At 36.1% G+C, this 22,059-nt stretch overlaps 1 protein-coding gene across 1 annotated transcript; it reads left to right on the top strand.

Annotated features, from left to right (window-relative positions):
- The first annotated feature begins 1,622 nt into the window (after positions 1-1,622).
- On the top strand, positions 1,623-21,933 carry slc17a6a (solute carrier family 17 member 6a). The gene is given in 12 exon segments (NM_001009982.1): positions 1,623-2,012; positions 3,829-4,084; positions 5,234-5,352; positions 6,816-6,930; positions 11,330-11,417; positions 11,500-11,586; positions 11,673-11,815; positions 14,727-14,876; positions 17,154-17,286; positions 17,369-17,479; positions 19,384-19,511; positions 21,046-21,933. Coding segments are annotated over 12 exon segments (1,764 nt in total). The 5' UTR covers positions 1,623-1,926; the 3' UTR covers positions 21,394-21,933.
- Positions 21,934-22,059: the final 126 nt, after the last annotated feature.

The following is a 22,059-nucleotide window of genomic DNA, read 5'->3' on the forward strand; positions in this document are numbered from 1 at the left end:
TTGTTCAATATGTAAGCTTTATATACGTAGAATGTTGCCTACTTCATATTATTTATTAAAAATACCACAAATTATTTTAGGATTTATAGGTATTGTTTTTAATAATTTCTGTAAGAGAATACCTGCTAACTAAATAACAAATAAATCTTGACTAGACATAATGTTATACGCTTTTATTTATTGTGAAATAAGTATGTATATAGCAAATTATATTATATTATAATGACCTACTACATTATTATGACTTATTTCAAATTCTGAACATTTGTCTTTGTAATAAAAGCTTTTTGATATTACCAAAAGATTAAATTAGCCAAAAAATTCTTTCTTATTTAGAGAAGTCTTTGTTATTGGTAACATGCATCTTTTATTTTAATTGTACGAATCAAAATTCATGTTACAAGTGAATAATATTAGATTATCAATTTAGCATTAATAATTGTGAATAGTAGAAAAGATCCGGTAAACAAAACCCTGTTAGCTTAGCATATTAGCTGTCCTTTAGCGCCCGCTAGTGGTCATTATTCAGAGATAAAAATCAAAAGAATACTTAAAACCCTCTCCTATTTCACAAAATCAGTCTATTAACGCACAATTATTTGATATATTCTCTCGTGAATGTCCAAAATGTCCAAATTGCTAAATACCCTTCTGTATCTCGTCCCGTAGCCTTCATATTAGGCTAGTTATTAAAATGCCACAAATTCAAAAAAGTCTTTAAGAGAATACCTGTTGATAACTAATAAATACCGAACAGATACAGCATATATATATATATATATATATATATATATATATATATATATATATATATATATATATATATATATATATATATATATATATATATATATATATATATATATATATAACGACCTACTACATTATTATGACTTGTTTTAATTCTGAACATCTGTCATTGTGATAAGCTTTTCGATTAACATTTAAATAACAATCAAAATTTAGGACATGAACTGAACTTTATATTAGTTTTTATTTATATTAGATTATATTAGTCAATAAACGTCTTTGTTAATATTCACAAGTAGCCTATCTTTTTTTTCATTGTACGAATCAAAATTCATGTTACTAGTAATTATTATTAGATTATTAATTTAATTAGCATTAATAATTATGAAGAGTTGAAATGATACGCTGCTAGCATATCTGTCCTTTAGCGCCCGCGTGTGGTCATTATAATTCACAGAAAAAAAAATCACAAGAATACTTTAAACCCTCGCCTATTTCACAAAATCAGTCTATTAATGCACAATTATTTCATATATTCTCTCGTGAAGGTATAAAAATAAGTCCAAATAGCTAAAATCTGTGAGGCAACAATCCAAATAAAACTGATGACTCAAAATTGAAAGCCTACCTGACAAAACCACTAATGCCCTCACTTCAGTGAGTCGTAAATATGGATCCTTTGTTAACTACCGCGTGTCAATATTATATACTCCTCTCTTTATCAGCTGATGAGTGAATGAGGGAGCGCGCAGGTGTGGAGCGCGTGAACAGCTGGACGGACGCGCGCGCTCCCTGTCCGCGGTCCTGAACGCGCTCCCGCACCTCCTGCGCTCCACGCATCGTCTTCTTGCCATTTCTTTCTCATTTTTTTCAGTTTCAGCCCTTTTCTATGGTGATGGAATATTCTCTATAATAAATATGTGGAGAAAATGGATAAGCGAGGAATCACAGAAGTCGTCGGAAAGGGAGTTTCAGAGGACATTCCAGTGAGATTTCGATTGATTGAGTGTTTTATAGGTCGCCTGTAAGGAGTATATACGCAAAAAATATATATACCAGGTCGAGAAATAGCCTACTGCTCAGGATTGCACACTCAAGGAATATGCTGAAACACCTCACAGCTGATTCAAGTTAAAATATTTCTTATTAATATCGAGTGGATTATTATCTCTGGCGATGGATACAGTGAAGGAGCGAGTTTTGGCACCCGGCAAGGAGAAAATGAAGAATCTGGCCGGGAAAACCCTCGGACACATGCACAGGTATACCCTTCACATATAAAAAAATATTACTATTATTATCTTAAAGTCAATTTTCACATTTACTAAATATCTTTCAATTGTTTTATCCCTTTAAAGGATGTCTACCTGACAGATTATCAATAGGTTAATAATTCATCATCTGAAGGTGCTGCATGATCCTTTAGATATTTTTCGTTGTCCAAAAAATTAAACTGAACGACTGGATGTGTTAAAGATCGTGATGTGATCGTGTAAAGATCTGGAGATGAAAGAATTCCTCGGAGGATCGCTCCTCTGCCCACAGCGGTACGGAATTATTAATAATTCATGACGAGAAAATCGTGACACGACGAGCTGCGAATGTATGCCTCTATAAATAAAATTAATAATATTAATCACAGCTCTGGTGATAATAAAAAACCGCATTGTGTTTAATTTTACCGATGAAAACCTGTGCTGATGGCTCACAGTTATTTCAGATGTTTTATTTTTTACTCCATCAAAATCCTCCTAATTATACAAGAAAATTCGGTACTTTATAAATTGTTGAAGATTATGAAACGATTCAGAAGCTTAATAAATTATTTATAAAACAAAAAAACTCAAAATCGATATACATATAAATGTATTTATGTATATATATGCTATTTCGTTTTGTGCAACATTATTCAATTTATTTAGCATGTATTGCGTTTATTAAACTGTTAAAGCAGGCGGGAAAAAAATGTGTCATCAACGAATAAATCATATATAACGTGCTCCACACTAAAATATGGTCACGTCTGCATTTTTAAGCTATAGGTATGTATTTTGGTGAAGATGTATGGGATAAAAAAATGCTGCAATGCGGTGAAAATAACTCAGTTTGCCAAGTCGTGCTCAGACAGATTAGATATTCAACTCCACTCCATCTGTCCTGTTTGTTTGCTGAATGTTTAATAATTTATTTATTTATTCAAATACAATAAACAGCTCATTTTCACACACAGGAAAAATCTGTTGTTTTAGTCAAAAAGATTTCGCTTGAAAATAGATTATATTTTATATTATTCCAAATAAAAAAGAATAGAGCATGTTTTTATCTTGGATTTTTGTTAAATTGCACGATTTTCTATAGTGTGTGTGTGTGTGTGTGTGTGTGTGTGTGTGTGTGTGTGTGTGTGTGTGTACAACATTCTATTGTTCTACACGTTCAAGAATAAATGTTCTTTACTGGCCTTGAAAATTCGATGTGGAACATTACAATACACACTAAAAATGCTGGGTTGTTGTAACCCAGCGTTGAGTCATATATGCACGTTTATTTCTCAAATAAATTTAATTTTAATTCAATTTAAATTTCCCACTTGAACCCAACAGTTGAGCTTGTCCATAGTTGACCCAACTTTGGTTGCAACAACCCAGCATTTTTAAAATTCAATCAAACCTTAACATTCCACAAATGTTCTTTATAAGATTATTACACTAAGAAACTGTGTTCATTTAACAAATTTAGCAGCCAGTCAATGGCACTAAAATTGACCCTCTGCTCGATTGCATTTAATTTTAAGACAGTTTAATATCCATCTATCTATTTATTCATTCATTCATTCATTCGTTCATCCATTTATTCCCTTTATTTTCGGTTTAGTCCCTTATTTAATCCGGGGTTGCCACAGCGGAATGAGCCGCCAACTTATCCAGCATATGTTTTACGCAGCGGATGTCCTTCCAACCGCAACCCATCTCAGGGAAATATAGCTATTACATCCTTAAATGTCCACCCGTATAAACCAACATTGTAAAAGCGCTCTAAATAAACGAATAAACGCAAGTGAGCTGTGGTGTGTCCGCGCAGGGTGATGGAGAGGAAGCAGAAGACGGGCGAGGTGATCGAGCTGACGGAGGACGGGCGGCCCATGCACATGCCGGAGAAGAAAGCGCCTCTGGTGGACTGCACGTGCTTCGGGCTCCCGCGCCGCTACATCATCGCCATCATGAGCGGCCTCGGATTCTGCATATCGTTCGGGATCCGCTGCAACCTCGGAGTCGCGATCGTCGACATGGTCAATAACAGCACCATCCACAAGGGTGGCAAGATCATCATCAAAGAGGTGAGGAAGAGAGAGTGATGGTGATGATGATGTTAACCTGCAGCATCCTCTCACAGAACCCGCCCCGCTACACCACGCCCCCTGTCAATTTGCCCATCACGTAAAATAACGTCAAATGTACACTGAAAGAAATATTCATTGAATGTACTTTTAAGTTAAGTGGCTGCAAACAATTTATATGCGCTGAATTTAAGCAAGCAAATTAAGTTGAACGTTACTATTTAATTTGTTTGTTTAAATTAAGCCCCTTTAAATTGTTTGCAATTAACCGTAACAAAAATTTAATCCAATTAATATAATTTTTAGGTGTGGACAGCCCCATTGGGTTAAAATGTGTCATTCATGTTAAAAAATTATAATAAACTAACATTGGGTTTGTCCATATTTTACCCAACTTTGGGTTGAGATAACGCAGCATTTTTAGTGTCCATAAACAATTTAAAAATATACAATTAAAGCGCAAAAATACCTCGTTAGATTGTACAACCACTATAAAATACAAAATACTATGATTTAGAAGCACAAATGACCCAAAAATGTAAATATGTTGAAAAAATGTTCTCCCACTTGTTTTATGTGGTTTCTTTCTTCTGTTAAACACTATTATATATATATAATTATTATACTATTATATATATATATATATATATATATATATATATATATATATATATATATAATTATGAATGTTGGAAACGGGTGGCCATTAGTATTTATTTTTCTGCTATGGAAGTCAATGGCTATACCGCATCTTTCTTGTTTTGGAGCCTTTTCAACAGAAGAAAACCACCTCAAAGTCTTTGTGTCTTATAAATCCATGCGCCATTAGTAAAAAAAAAACACATATGTGTATGTGTGCTTTTTGTTCTTGTTTAACTTGACAAACATAACGCAATACTGGTGTGCGCATGCGCAGACAAACTCCGATATGACAATCTGACGGGTATAAAGTGAGGAAAAAATATTAATTTCTTACTGAGATATATATATATATATATATATATATATATATATATATATATATATATATATATATATATATATATATATATATATATATTATAGATTATATATATTAAATTATTATATAATTATTAAAGAGTTGCATATGTTTAAGGATTTATTAATTGTCTCCTATTTCCCCCCAAGAAAGCGAAGTTTAACTGGGATCCGGAGACGGTGGGGATGATCCACGGCTCGTTTTTTTGGGGCTACATAGTAACACAAATCCCAGGAGGATATATTTCGTCACGACTGGCTGCCAACAGGTAATTCATCTTAAATATTACCATTTTATATATATGTTTACCTAAAGAAATACATGCTATCTGTTTTTAATATTAGGCAACATTTTAAAAACCGTTTTAAAGGCCAGGTCGTGTCTTTATTTGGTTGCCATGAATCCTGAATACTGAAGAGCAGACATTTCCTCTGGAGACCTCATTAACCAGCAGACACATTCACGTGTCTCTGTGTGTTTCTCACATTTTTTTTTTCTATTGAGGCACGAACTGATTCAACAAAAAACGCCCTTTGACTGAAATAGATTTATATTTTTAGAAACCAGGTAGGTGGATAAACCGAATTAGTCATAATAATAATAATCTAATATTGATTTTAATACAATTCAAGCTTGCTGAATAAAAGTCTTTAAGAAAGAATAGGCTACTTCTAATAATTTGGTACATATTAGAAAAATGGGAAGATATCATATTTAATGAATGATTGCATGTTTATTGATAATTATTTGTCACTGAGCATATTATAGGCTAAAATACATACTTTTAAAAATTTTAATCAAACACTATAAATGCTGGGTTGTATTAAATCAATAGGGGAAATATGTACAAACCCAACAGCTGGGTTTTAAAAAGTCATACTTGACGCAACGTTTGATTACAACCCAACATTTTTTTAGAGAGGGCGTCTCCATTTTAATATCTCTTCTCTTGCGTTTATTGGCGCGAGGGCGGAATCGACCTGTCACTCACATGAAATCCACCAATAGCAATACACAAAATCCAATCAACCCCCAATAAACAAAATCAAGCCCCGCCCACATGTGTTATTGTTGGTTCATTTAAATAAAAGTTGCTACAGGGGAAAAAAAACACTACTAAATTATGGTTTAATGCTGACTTTGAATCTTGTAGCCAAATCTACCACTAACATCTGTTTTAAATGTAGGTTTCATGAGTCATTTTTCCTTGGCTTTGAGAATTTTAATATTTTTACTTGCATGATTTTGATTTCACACACTGAAACAAATGGTTATGTAAATAAGATCTCACACATACTTAATAAAATATGTGGTTTCCTGCCTATTACTAGCTACTAGACACCAGCCTTCGGGTATAACTGTCTGAAATCTATAAATCTTATTTACTGCACACACACACACAGAGACACACACACACATTAATAAACGTTTTAAAATGGGGGGTTGCTTTAAGCTTTTACCTTTTCAGTTCTTAAAATAATACATTCTCCAGCAAATACGACGCTTTTTTAATGTAATAATGTATAATATAACATATTTTTCGATGTTTTGCTATTCCTACTGAACCATCAATGCCAACCCATCTAAAAGGAATTTATTTGCTGCTCATGTTCTTGCTTTTACAGATTTAGGCTACTTTCACAGTGGGTTCTTGCATATTTGATGCAGCTTGACTGGAGGCCAATCCATATTTTGAACAATTAAAAATAATCTGCCCGCTTTGATCTGCAGGGTGTTTGGTGCTGCGATCCTGCTCACATCAACCCTCAACATGTTCATCCCCTCTGCTGCGCGTGTGCACTACGGCTGTGTGATGTTCGTGAGGATCCTGCAGGGCCTCGTCGAAGTAAGACTGTTTTTAAATGTGTATTAAATGTATAACCCACCCCAAAAATGACAATTTAACGTTGATGTACTTATCGAGGGACCATTTCAAATTCGGAGTGGCTCGTTTTAGCCGATGAACAAACAGAAAGTCACTAAATGCGGAAACAGACATCACAAAATAAACCCTCCTGGATATATTGTGGTCTTTTGAAGTGAAAATATCAGTCTGCTCAAAAAAACGATCATTATTCTTACATAATTAACTCTCTACGCACTGTGGTGAAACTGAAATGGCGCCATTATTGTTGCGCGGTCATCTGTTTAGTTGTGCTAACGCGCATGCGCCCTGCGAAAGTGCGCGCTTGACAGTGAATATGAATTACAGAGAATGTAAACAGTATTCAGTTTCTTGCACAAAGCCATAATTTCACTTTATGATACCTCATATATCCTCAGCACCTGCGGGGATTTATTTCACGTCGTCTATACTCGTCTTTATCCACGTTTAGTTCTTAAAACAACAACACAAACTTCTGTTATGATTCACCAAAATAGAGAACTTGAAATATTTTAAGAAGTGTTATCTTTTACGTCAACTAATTAGGGGAAAGGGACGGTTGCAACATGGGGCAGTTGCAACAAGATTCCTTCATTCAGGTATGATATGAGAAAAGGTGATGATATTCATGCTACCTACCCTGCTGAAAAATCCAGCTTAAACCAGCCTAGAATAGTTGTCTGGTTTTAGCTGGTAGACCAGTCTGGTTTTAGAGGGGTTTTGGCCATTTCCAGGCGGATTTCCAGCCTGGTTTTAGCTGGTCAGGCTGGAAAATGACCAGTTAAAACCAACTTAAGCTGGACATATCTGGTTTTGGCTGGGCTCCCAGCCTGGCTTGGCTGGTCAAGCTAGTTTTAGCTGGTCATCTCCCAGCCTGACCAGCTAAGACCAGTCTATAAATGGCCAAAACCCGTCTAAAACCAGGCTGGTTGACCAGCTAAAACCAGCCAACCATCCTAGGGTGGTTTAAGCTGGTCCTTCAGTCTGACAGAAATTAGCCATATGAGACCATTCCTTCAGTATGAAGCTAATTTTAGGCAAAAAAAGAAAAATTTATGTTCAGAAAAAATGTCATACAGTCTAATCTAGTGGTTCTCAAACTTTTTTTTATCAAGTTCCAAAATTTGTCCCTTTAAGTACCACCATAATGACTAGTATTGATATACAGTAGTGTAGTAGGCCTAATTAAGCAGCTACAGCTCTGCACAGTTTAAAAACCTGGCAGATTAATTACTATTATTAATATTATTTATTATTATAGGCCACTTTAAACATTTTAAATAGTTTGAACGTGAACACTACTGCTTATATGTAAAAAAAATAAATAAATAAAATGTCAACGATTAAATTAAAATATGCTTTCAAAAGTTTATTAAAAATGGTACGCTACTGATCCTAAAAAATAAAATAAAAATCTCCTGTACTTAAATGTAAAGTGTTAACCTATAGTATCCTATTCATCAAAGCCTGGAAATGCTGCTCGGACCTCATAAGTATAGTCTATATGTCATCATATTCATATATCAGCCATTTTTGATATTTTGTAAAATATCTGTTGCATGTACATATGACATATTGGATTACTCTGCGTACCACTAGAAGGCAGCCCGCATACCATTAGTGGTACACGTACCACAGTTTGAGAACCACTGGTCTAATCTGTTTTTTTCAGATTATTCATTCGCGCAATTTAAATCACTGTTTTCTCAGCTTTAAATTGGAATAGCTATCAAGTGTTAAAGCTATTGCATCTCCCTAGCACAGACAGTTTAATGTACAGAGTTGGGACAGATGCAACATGCTGTTTCAGCTGTCCTCTATGACAGATTTCATTGAAAGCTTGTCATATTAACAATGTACACATTTAACTTAATCACAGTTTCATTGTAATTTAATAAAAAAAAAAGAACTATTTGATCAATTTGTGGCGCAGTGAGTAGCACGATCACCTCGCAGCAAGAAGGTCACTGGTTCGAGCCTCGGCTGGGTTAGTTGGCATTTCTGTAAGGAGTTTGCATGTTCTCCCCGTGTTAGGGGAGTTGGGTAAGCTAAATTGTCCATAGTGTATGTGTGTGAATGAGTGTGTATGGGTGTTTCCCATTGATGGGTTGCAGCTGGAAGGGCATCCGCTGCATAAAACAAATGCAATAAGTTGGTGGTTCATTCCACAGTGGCGACTAAGCTGAAAAGAGGATGAATGAATTACTCTACAATGTACAAAGTAAAGGTGTCCTTGGTGAACATTAAACCTGAATTATTCAATATGTAAAGCACGCAAAAGTACATCATCGCCCTGAAGACACACTAAAAGCTCAGACTCTATAGAAGAGAATAAACAGAGCCTGAAAAATAAACGCGACCGGCTCGTGACATTATTCAAACAAAAAGCTGAAAAGATGAACACTGACAGTATCCACACGCAGCTGCTGGTTTTTGTTCATCTGTTATTCTGCACTGTTGTTCAGTAATAGATGATTGTTGACTTGAAATCAGAGCCATCTGAGGTTTGCCTGTGACCGCAGTATAGCTCGTGTTGTGTGTTGACATTAGCTCTGTAGATGTACTCTCATTTGCTGCAGCAATTTGTGACTGATTGTGTGACGATTAGCCACTAATGGAGATTTAATGAGCAGCGTTATTGTGTTTGTGGTGAATCGGGTCTGATCTGCTTGCGTTTGCGTAAGTCTGCACGGTTCATTAATCCTTGTTTGAGGATCAGGTGAATGCTAGGGTTCATCTCTTAAAGGTTAGACTTGCGTGTTTTTGATGACGTTAAGCAGTTTTGTTCTAGAGAATGACAAATGATAATGTTATTCGTGTATTGACAAGAGGCGTCAGATTTTGGTGTCTACTTTAATACGTGGTTTTATATCCATTGAAAGCATATTGAAATCAAGTTTAACGTCCACATCAGTGTTTCAAATAAATATTGAAAATAAAATGCCAAAATATGGGTGATATAATATTCGATCATTTAGTTAGGTGTGACTTATATTTATGAAAAATAAATTAACATGCTTATTCTGACTTAATATAAATAAATTGATATAATAATGAATTAATATAATAATCTAAAACAATTATTCAAAGAATAAGTGAATTATGAAGTGGACTATCAAACTAAATGCTATTAAATTTAGCATTACAAAGGACTCCTTGCTGATAAATGCGTAAAACCTGGTTTGAAGGATTGTTTTTAAAGTGTAAACATTTACAATAGCAAATAAATAGTATTTCATATAGCAAAGGTGCTTTTTTATGTAATATTTTGATTGTCTTCATGTTATGTTTGAATTTTGGGTGTGATTTTATGGCAATAAGTGATTTTGATTTGATTTCACACATTACAATAAAAATAAATGTAAATGTGTATTTTGTAAAGCTATAAATTATATTGATAATATATTATATATTAAAATGTATTATTATATATTAAAGCTATAAACTATTTTCAAAACACTTAAAATTATACTATTATTATAATTGTTTTATTTTTAATTAAATTAAATTAATTTTTTACTTTATTTTTTATGTTTTAATATTTTATTTTATTGTACATTCCTCTACTCCACAGACGGTCACATTTTTACAAGCAGCTTCATGAGAAATTTAAATTAAAATATATAAAAATGTATAAAAATATTAAATATAAAAAATAAGTATAAATAAATTAACAAAATATATTAAAATAGATAAACAAATTTTATATTTATTTGGAAGAAGACGTCTCAGAGATACATGGATGTGAATTTCAGTATTTTATTTTAATTTAATTAATTTTTTTTATTATTACTTAATTTTTTGTTTAATTTATTTAATTTAATTTTGATTTATTTTGAATTTAATAAAAATTTTTAATTAAATTTAATTACTTTTCTTTTTTAATTTTATTTATTATTTTTATTAATTTTATTACTTCATTTTTTTTTATTTCATTTTTTTATTAAATTTAAATTAATTTAAATTTTGTTTTGTTTTGTTTTGTTTTGTTTTATTTTGTTTCACTTTCCACTACACCATAGAGCAGGGGTGTCCAAACCCGGTCCTAGAGGGCCTGGTGTCCTGCGGATTTTAGCTCCAGCTTGCCTCAACACACCTGCAAGGATGTTTCTAGAAAGCCTAGTAAGAGCTTGATTAGCTAGCCCAGGTGTGTCTGATTGGGTTTGGAACTAAACTTTGCAGGCAAACCAGCCCTTCAGGACCAAGTTTGGACACCCCTGCCATAGAGGGTCAAAAAATTTACAACTAGCTTCATGAGAAATGAAGTTAACTAACACTTCTAATTCTCAGGTTAGTCTAAAGATTTGTTTGATGGCAAAGGTAAAGTAAATGTGATGTTCTCCTGTGTTTCTGTGTCCAGGGTGTGACATACCCAGCATGCCATGGGATTTGGAGCAAGTGGGCTCCACCACTTGAGAGAAGTCGTTTAGCAACCACCTCTTTTTGTGGTAAATACAATTTGCATTTCAAAATAGCTCACTCAACGCTGAAAACTCAAACATATAACGTTGGTAATACACTGTGTTTCAGGCTCATACGCTGGCGCTGTGGTGGCGATGCCGCTGGCTGGAATATTAGTGCAGTACTCAGGCTGGTCTTCCGTCTTCTACATTTATGGTAGGTGCATAATCTTGACTGTAATCTTCTGTAATGCTTGCTTTTGCGTGCACTTTCCCACGATTTTCTCTCTATTTGGGCTTCAGGGAGTTTTGGGATCGTCTGGTACATGTTTTGGATTCTGGTTTCATACGAGAGCCCGGCGGATCATCCCACCATAACAGATGAAGAGAGGACTTACATCGAGGAGAGTATTGGAGAAAGTGCCAAACTTCTGGGGGCCATGGAGGTACGTCTGAAAATCCCTTTGTCACAGATTATTTTGTTGTTATTATATTGGAATTGGGGTGTCACGGTGGCTCTGTGGTTAGCACTGTGGCCTCACCGTAAGAAGGTTGCTGGTTCTAGCCCCAGCTGGGTTAGTTGGCGTTTCTGTGTAGAGTTTGCATATTCTCCCCTTGTTGGCATGGATTACCTCAGGGTGCTCCGGTTTCCCCCACAGTCCAAACACATGCACTATAGGGGAATTTAATATAGGCTGGAAGGTCGTCCGCTGTGTAAAACATATGCTGGAATAGTTGGTGGTTCATTCCACTGTGGTGACTTCTGATGAATAAAGGGATTAAGCCAAAAAGAATGAATGAATATGTTGGAATAAATCATGGATTTAAAGTTTGCATTCTCTCTTTAGTTGTTGTTAATCTGTTCTCTTTGTTGCCTATTGTGTTCACCTGTGTCTTGTTTAGTTCATTATTTAGTCTGTTTATGCATAGATCTTGGTTCAATTCTCAAAGTTCTGTGTTCTTATCAATACATCATTATATTTTGCATTATTCTACAAAAAATGTACATTCAAAGCTTCTTCTGAGATTATAGAATTAAGTTTAACAAGTCTGTAGTCAATTTCTATGAAGTCATAAAAATACAATATATAATACCCTAAAAATACAATATTTTTGTTAATACAAAGATAGTAGATAAAGATACTATAGATACTCACTTTGTCACACTGAATATGTTGTGTTGAAAGATAAAGTAAAGTTATTATTTGTTATGTTTTATTATGTTTCGCTTAGCAGGAAGTTGCTAGGCAACAGAGACATACATATTTAAAGGCCATGAAATGAGTAGTGGACACTGAAATGCAAATAAAAACAGTATTAGTATGAAATATACACACATTTAGGAAAAGTCAGGATATTATATAGTAAGGCTGTGTGATTAATCAAAATTGAATCACAATCGCGATTTGAAACGTTGCGATTAGCTAATTGCAAGAGGCTGCAATATGACATATGTACTATTTAATTTCTCCCGCTCAGAGCAAATGCGTGCAGGGTGTCTGTGTGTGTCTTACTAGCCTATTGCGTGCGCACACTTTCGTTCTGCCCAATCAGAATTGCGCAACTGAACTGTGTGGAACGCCCACAAAAAAAACAACTAAAAGGAAATCCAGGTCAAGTCTCCCTCCATATGACAAAAGACATTATAGGAGTTTAAAAAGAGGCAAACCTCAATAATTGCTTTATTGGCATGACAAATGTTAAACATGTTTTGCCAAAGCATTTATAAAGTTTACATTAAAAAGAACACACACACACCTACACACAAACACACTATGTTATATATAAACATAGTAGACACAGCAAATAGTCGTATAGTATTATAATTTATAGTATAACAATTACACAATATTATTATTAATATTATTGTATTGTATTAATATTATTAATAATACAAAATATTAAATACAAAATTATTATACTACGATATATATGTATATATTTATATGTAATAATTTTTTTTGTTAGCATTATTTTGAAAAATGACATTAACATTTTAAATAATAAGTGGTATCGATACTTATTTATATATCGATATATATCGGTATTGTATCGCATTAAATATTTGTGGTATTGCCCATCCCTTGTAGTATTTGGCCCAGATGTTAAAAAATTGATATGTGGGCCACGTATGTTTGGCCTATCTTGACCCATATTTAAAAACGTTGAAATAGTTTTGTTGAGTAAAGAAATATTTTGTCATTTCTGTCTTCCTGTTTATGCCTTCACTTTAATCCAGGAAACAATTAAGATTTATTAATCTAATGTTTCCTGTATGTTGCAAGATAACTGAATTTAACATACATTACACATATTTTCTTAACCAAATTATTATTTTACAAACCATATTATCAACTATTACTAACCATTCCCATTATTAACGTGCCTAAAGAGCAATGCTTCATGGGTTTATCAATTTGCAGTCATGACACACCAAATATGGCTTCCAGACAATGGCCAAACATGGGCCATAGCTGGTCCAGTTCAGGCAGAGTTATGGGTTATTAACTTGACTGCGACTAGGCCCTTGAATGAAAGCCAGACTTAGGGTGCTTTCACACCTGTGAATGGATTCAGTTGTTCCGAAACAGAGATTACAATTGTTACATTGTTGCTCTTTGCTCTTGGAGCGGTTCGCTTTCACACTGCAGACTTTCTAATCGGACCAAAAGAGCTAAAGCAAGTCACGTGCGAGTAAACTCTCCTTACATTGGTCAGAGTGTCAGGGTTTATTTTGCAGCGTCCCGCTCAGCTGTCAGGAGAGGTGGTGGTTTGGTGGTGATTGACAGGGTGCGCGCGCGATGTGTCTGAGGAGAGACGCGGTGGGGAGGGGTGAGTGGGGTGCGCGACGATGCCTATTTGAGGACCGGGAGGGAGACGCGAGATTACCGGGAGATCATCACTCGTTTGCAGTCATACGGAGACTCGCGAAACTTCCCGCCCTACTCATAATTCTCTCTTCATATAGCCGTAAGCCTATTACATATCCATAAAACACAGTGATATAACCGCGCTCGGATCGGATCGCTTTCTCACTGCAATCGAACCGCTCCAGGGTTCGTTTCAATCGAGCCGAGACCACCTCATTCAAGCGATCTCGGAGCGATTACTTTGGCGCGGAACAGAGCGCGATTACCCTGTTCACATATGCCAAACGAACCGCGCTAACTGGGCAAACGAGACACGTTCCGAACCAAAAGTGTAGGTGTGAAAGCACCCTTAGTTCATTCATATACCAAAATTCATTGCGGCATGCGGGCCAAGCAAAAGCTGATTGTGTGGGCCAAATAAATTGTGCTATGTGGGACGTAATGCTCTAATTCCTTGAACTTACACCTTTATTTTTTTTCCCAACAGAAATACAAGACACCCTGGAGGAAGTTCTTCACCTCTATGCCGGTCTATGCAATCATCGTGGCCAATTTCTGCAGGAGCTGGACCTTCTACCTGCTTCTCATCAGTCAGCCGGCGTACTTCGAGGAAGTGTTTGGCTTCGAGATCAGTAAGGTGAGAGAACGAGCTCCGTGCATTAATCAACTCTACATTTGACTGCTCGAATCATTCGCTGTACGGATTGGTTTCATGCGCGATCCTTTCTTGTCGGGCCTCGGTTTGTCTCATTAGTCTGTTGTACTATCTGCGTCTGCCCTCATTCATGTATTGAGTCGCCCGTATTGGATTGTGTTTGAGATGTTGGCCATTCAGAAATGTGTGCTCGCAGCGGCGTACATAAATAAAAGCTGACGTTGTTATTGATCTTTGGCTCCTGAGCTGAGAGAGTGATATAAATCCTGCAAGTCTGACAGCTGTAATTGAAGCATTCGCTCGGTCTGAACAGCTTCATTGGCGCTGCATTGCACTTGGGAGCGGTTTTAGGGGTTTATTAGTCAGGGTTTGATTAGGATTTTAGTTTTTGACATATTTGTGAACCACCTTTTACTTTTAGAAAACAAATAAATGTATATATACAGTATATCACAGATAATTGACTTTAATCATTTATATTAGTGCTGTCAATTGATTCATTGTGATTAATTCCGTATAAAATAAAAGTTTATATCATAATAAAAGTTAGTATTTACTGAAAATATTTGTGCGTACTTTGTATATTTGTCTGTAGAAATATTTGCACAACTGTATCGTATAAATTATTTGTTTATATATATATAAATATGTTTTAAATGGCAGCAACTCAATGCATTTAGGCGTGCAGACATTGGTCAAGAGGATCTGCTGCAGTTTAAAGCGAGCATCAGAATGTGGAAGAAGGAGGATATAAGTGACTTTGAAAGTGGCATGGTTGTTGCTGCCAGACGGGCTGGTCAAAAGAGGCAAGCAGAGTCTGAAAGTCATCAGCTTGCGGTTTCTCAACGTAAATGTTGAAGTCACCTAGCACCAACAAGGGAGTGTCAAAATTAGAAAAAGATGAGAGAAGAACATCCAGTTCATCTAAGAAGTGACCTAATTTACCTGGTAGATGACAACCACATTTATGTAGAAGGGGTGGATAATGGTGACTGCATGGAATTCAAAGGAGCTGATTGTTGGCAGGGACGGTATCAGAGTAAATTTCCATTCTTTGGAAATTAGTAGTCCAGTCCCACCCCCTCTCCCTGTCTGACGAGGAGTGTGGGAAAAAGAGAAATTAGCAGAAAGAGTAGCATGTGTAGCAGTGTCCTCCGGCCTCAACCAGGTCTCGGTTAGAGCCATGAGATTATAGTCAGAATATGTAGCTATGGAGGTAATAAAATCTGCCTTGTTAACAGCTGATTGACAATTCCAAAGGCCCACAAAGAGAGAGAGTTGTGAAATAGCAGATACATGTATTGAACGAAGGTTGTGAGGATTACGCCTGCAGCGTACCTCCCGTGTTTCGCGAGTGTTAGTAACAACAGGAATTAGAAAACACATAATAAAAGTGCACTGACAACAAAAAATAAGTGTAGAGATAAAGTAAAACAAGAAAGTAAAGTACTACTACTAAAGTACTTTGTCGGTGTCTTTGCTCGGTGGAGTCGCGCAGGTAGAGTCCATGGCGCAGGTAGAGTCGATGGCGAAGGTAGAGTCCATGGCGCAGGTAGAGTCGATGGCGAAGGTAGAGTCGATGGCGAAGGTAGTGTCGATGGGAAAGGTAGATTCGATGGTCCTTACACTCGTCGGTCTTCACACGAGGCGGTCTTTACACGAGGCTGCCGCGGTGAAACTAGTTGCTTATATAACCCCAAAGCACTAGCTGATTGAATTCAGCTGGACACGCCTCGAGAGTCAAAACAAGGGCCGAAACTGCGGCGGACGACGCAAGACTGTCTGCGTTTGCTACACAAGCTCTTATAGTAACCAAGGAAACAGCGGCTAAACGCTTCTAGTATTATACACATCTGAAAGCAAGTTTAAATGTCCTACAACTTTACACAAACAGCTGAAAACAAGTCCTCAAACCATACACAACAACTGAAACAAGTCTTAAATGTACTTACAGGCTGCTGGTCTCGATGGTAAAGTGCTTCTCCTTCCGCTGTGGCAACCCCAGATTAATAAAGGGACTAAGCCGAAAAGAAAATGAATGAATGTTTCAAAATAATAAAATGACAAATTCTGATAAAATTACAATGTAGAAGCATTAAATCATCCACGGAGACTCAAACACAATATCAGGACACTTTATAATGTCATGTGACCTGGATTTAGACAAGATAAGTGCATTACATCTTATGTAAATGCTCATATTTGTGGTAAATCCTCCTTGTGCTGGTCTATACTGAGGATTTCTGTGTCTTCATTCAGGTCGGTATGGTCTCTGCTCTCCCTCACCTGGTCATGACCATCATTGTGCCAATCGGTGGACAACTGGCCGACTATCTGCGCAGCAAAAACATCTTAACCACCACCACCGTCAGGAAAATCATGAACTGTGGAGGTGAGATCTGAGTTGTGCCTGATTCATCACTGAAAATGCAGTCTATTAGACGTTTGCTGACCCACACAGTGTTGTGTTGTAGGGTTTGGCATGGAGGCCACTCTGCTGTTAGTGGTGGGCTTCTCTCACAGTAAAGGTGTCGCCATCTCTTTTCTGGTGCTCGCTGTTGGCTTTAGCGGCTTCGCTATATCAGGTGGGACTTTTTACAGTACTGCAGTCACATAGTGTTGAAAAGCAAACTTATTCCTGTGAAATATAACTTATTTTTCTTATATTTCCCTAGCGATGTTTAACAGAGAAAGGACATTTGAATAACAAAAAATATTTGAATTCTGGAGAAAGACTTATTTTAGTTTGGTGTTGGAATATATTATTATAATATTACTAGTTCCCTTAAGAATTTTCTTTTTTGATTGGCTACAAAACAAACCATTATTGTCCAATGACTAGCCTAATTAACCTAAATTGCCTAATTAACCTAGTTATACCTTTAAATTGCACTAGCTGAAGTACTACATAGGTCTCACACTCAATTCCTGGAGGGCCGCAGCTCTGCACCGTTTTGCTCCAACCCTGATCAAACACACCCGATCCAACTAGTGAAGCTGTTCATGACTCTTTTGAACACCTTGATTATTTGGATCAGCTGTGTTTAATTAGGGTTTGAGCAAAACGTGCAGAGCTGCGGCCCTCCAGGAATTGAGTTTGAGACTTATGATCTAGTATCTTGCAAGAGAACTAGTAAAATATTATGTAGTGTCATCATGGCAACGATAAAAAAAGTCTAAGTTATTAGAAATTAGTTATTAAAACTATCACGTTTAAAAATGTGTAAGAAAAAAACAGTGTTTAACATCACTTGTATGTTTCCATTCACATTAGGACAGAAAATATAACAAATATTTAAAAATTACATAAATTGAATGATTTAATGTGCAAGTGTTGCATGTACAGTTAAAGTCAGAATTATTCGCCCCCCCTTTGTTTTTGCTTTTCTTTTTTAATTATCTCCCAAATGATGTTGAACAGATTCAGGAAATTTTCACAGTATGTCTGATAATATTTTTTCTTCTGGAGAAAGTCTTATTTGTTTTATTTCGGCTAGAATAAAAGCAGCTTTTAATTTTTTAATAACCATTTTAGGAATAATATTATTAGCCCCTCTAAGCAATTTTTTTTGGATAGTCTCCAGAACAAACCATCCATTATACAATAACTTGCCTAGTTAAGCCTTTAAAAGTCACTTTAAGCTGTATTGAAGTGTCTTGAAGAATATCTAGTCTGATATTATTTACTGTCATCATGACAAAGCTAAAATAAATCAGTTATTAGAGATGAGTTATTAAAATTAAAATGTTTAGAAATGTGCTTTAAAAAATCTGCTCTCTGTTAAACTGAAATTGGGTAAATTGGGTTATTGAAAAAAATAAACAGGGGGGCTAATAATTCTGACTTTAACTGTATAGGTTGTTTATCCCAATTTGACCAATCAGATGAGACCTTACTATCTGAACCCCGCCTCCCAAGTAGTTGCTGTTCTGCTAGAGCGGCCCAAAGGTGAACGTAGAGCTGAAAAACACTAAAGGAGGCCAATAAGAGTCATATACCTTCTGATTATCTGTTGTATGATCGTTACATGAATTAATAATTTACAAAAAAACTAGCTCATCAACATAGCATTTCTCTTGGGACATGTTAAATGGCAAGAAATAGCATCGCAATACTGAGTAACAATATTGTACATTGCTTATTTGCTCCTGTATCATGCAGCCCTAATTCACACACAGTATAATTATGCACATTTTCGTGTAACTATTAATTTTAATTAATTAATGTTAATTAAACATTTGCATTATAATGTGCAATTCATTTATTATGAAAAAGAGCTTTGCTTTTCCCCTAAACTCCATTTTTATTATTATATTATTGATTATGATTTTGTCCGCTTGTACAGATGGAACTGCTTTGTCGGCAGATTATTAATGCAATATTAGTTGTTATGGATTACATTGTCTGTTTTGATTTACATGCATTCTGAACGCATAAACATAAATAACAAATACGTCCCAGTTTCTGATTTTATTCTGTTTTTTTAAGGGTTTAATGTCAACCACTTGGACATTGCGCCACGGTATGCCAGCATACTGATGGGTATTTCTAATGGGGTCGGCACACTTTCTGGTATGGTCTGCCCTCTGATTGTAGGTGCTATGACCAAAAATAAGGTGAGAAATCATGCATTTTCATTATTAAATTGTTAACTTAACCTAAATGATTAACTTAAAGGGTTTAACATAAATAGAGATTAATTGAACAGTTTGTACACAATACAAAATATCAGAAACAGTTTTGTTGAACATTAAATTGAATACACCAAGCTCTATGGCTCATAATAAATGATTTCAAGAGTTGACACTTAGCTGCTGATTGATTATGAAGCTTGTTTGGCATGTTGTCCCGGGAGAGAGCCCTGAGCTCATAGGATCCTCGAGTCTGGGGTTCTCTCCTGTTTGCAAGGCGAGAGGGGGTTTAAGCTCAGGTAGATCTGGAAAACTCCCCTGCTGCAGTAGATCATAAACAGATAGTGATCTGAGAGATATCTACTTACTAGGAGCATGTCTATGGTGCTGATTTGGATTAGTCAATTAACTTAACCTCCATGTTTTTGGACGGTGGGAGGAAACCGGGGATCCCGGGGGAAACCCACGTGAGCACAGGGAGAATGTGTAAACTCCGCATAGAAATCTCTGCTGGCTTGGTAAGGACTAGAACCAGTGATGTTCTTGCTGCAGGCAACAGTGCTAAGCACTGGGCCACCGTGCCACCCATCTAAGAAAGGAGGAGCAGCTGCGGGTTTTAAATTAAATTAGTGAATTAGTTTATAAATAAACTTCACATAGAAAGTACATATCAGAAAAAATCAACTCATTCAGAGGCTCAAACTGAGCAAAAATAAGCAGTTTGGTGCGGTGATCCACCCAAAAACACTTCTGATTGTCTGTATTGTATATCAGTAAGCTCTTTGTAACAGTATAGCAAACTGCTTACATACAGTTACTTTAGTATCAGTGTATATCTTTAATAAGATGTCTTGGTAACATTAAATCAGTATGCTTAGTTTTATGATCAGTAAATAATATCTAACCTTCTTATTATTTTTTCTTCTGACCTTTTTTGTCATTATTTCCTCAAGTATATCTGTTTTGATTGGTTGTCACAAACATTTGAGTTTCAGTGTTTATGTGCTTATAGTTTGCTTGGATCAAATGGTTAAAATATCTCAGATCTTTTCTGCTTAAAGGGATAGTTCACCCAAAAATTACCTGTTAATGTACTCAACCACAGGTCATCCAAGATGTAAGCTGGACCATAGTCAAACTACATTCACACATTTGTTGAGAGCTGTTTGACCAGGTTGTGTATTAAAGGCAATAATATTTTAAACAATGTTTATTTTCTTACATGGAGTGATTGTTTGACTTCACAAGTGTGTCATCAGGAGCCAAGACTATTGATTTGGGCTCATTTGTTTATGTTTATTTTTAATAAAAAAAATTTAAAAAAATCTGTAACCACCACAGATTCAGCTCAAAATGTTCTACTGAGAGAAACCTACATCATGGATGACCAGTGGGTTAATAGTGGGTGAACTAACTCTGTATATCTGGCTGCATCTCAGGAAATCGCTGCATTTTTCATAATAAATGACCAATTCTGAGCCAAATGCATTCTGATCCTCCTCTTTTTTTTGCCTGTCAGACTCGTGAAGAGTGGCAGAACGTGTTCTTAATCGCGTCGCTGGTTCACTACGGCGGTGTGATTTTCTACGGGATCTTTGCATCAGGCGAGAAGCAGCCATGGGCTGATCCGGAGGAGACCAGCGACGAGAAGTGCGGCTTCATCGATGAAGACGAGTTAGCAGAGGAGACGGGCGACATCACGCTGAGCCACGCTCCTTTCGGGGCCCAAGGCGCTCTTGGGGCCCCGGCCAAAACATACGGGGCCACAACGCAGCTGAACGGAGGCTGGGCGAAAGGCTGGGAGAAAACCGAAGAGTTCATCCAGGAGGACGCAGAGCGCACCTATACTGGAGACGGGTACTCGTAGATACATTCACTAAAAAACTAAATATATCTATAACAAAACAATACAAGGGGAGAGAAACTATCCACCTTTTTCCTATGATGCTGTGTGCAAATTGTGGGAGTATCTTCTGTTAAGCTCGTAAAACATACTATAGTGATTTAAAGTAACCATTCTACAGTAAAGTACTTGGCTGCATCCGAATTCACATACTTGCATACTATAAAGTACGTTAAAAACCGTATACGAGCCGAGCAGTGTGCCCAAATTCAAAGGATTTAAAAATACAGTATGCAAGAAGTACACTACTTCTGGTGAGATTCTGAAGTGCACATCCAATGGACGCTACGTTATCCCATGATGCAAAGTGAGATGTATGAATGGGAGTGAATAGGTCATGTGACATTAACTAATGGTGGATGTAGTACGTTTGAATTCCATTCGTACTATATAGAAGACACTATTAAAACAGTCGTGTAGTAAAGTCTAATTCAAGTGCAGTACATACTTGAGTAGTAGGCGATTTCTGGCCCTTTAAAGGTCCAGTGAAATTAAACGTTTTTTAGATGTTAAATTAACGTTTTTTAGATGTTAGTATCAGTATGTAAGTCTTCAAGGATGGTTATAAGCTAGTGTGGTACAAAACAATGACAAAATTCATGTTTAAAAGATATAAAACTGATATAAACA

Source organism: Danio rerio, chromosome 25 (genome assembly GCF_049306965.1).
Source record: "Danio rerio strain Tuebingen ecotype United States chromosome 25, GRCz12tu, whole genome shotgun sequence".
Lineage (NCBI taxonomy): Eukaryota > Metazoa > Chordata > Actinopteri > Cypriniformes > Danionidae > Danio > Danio rerio.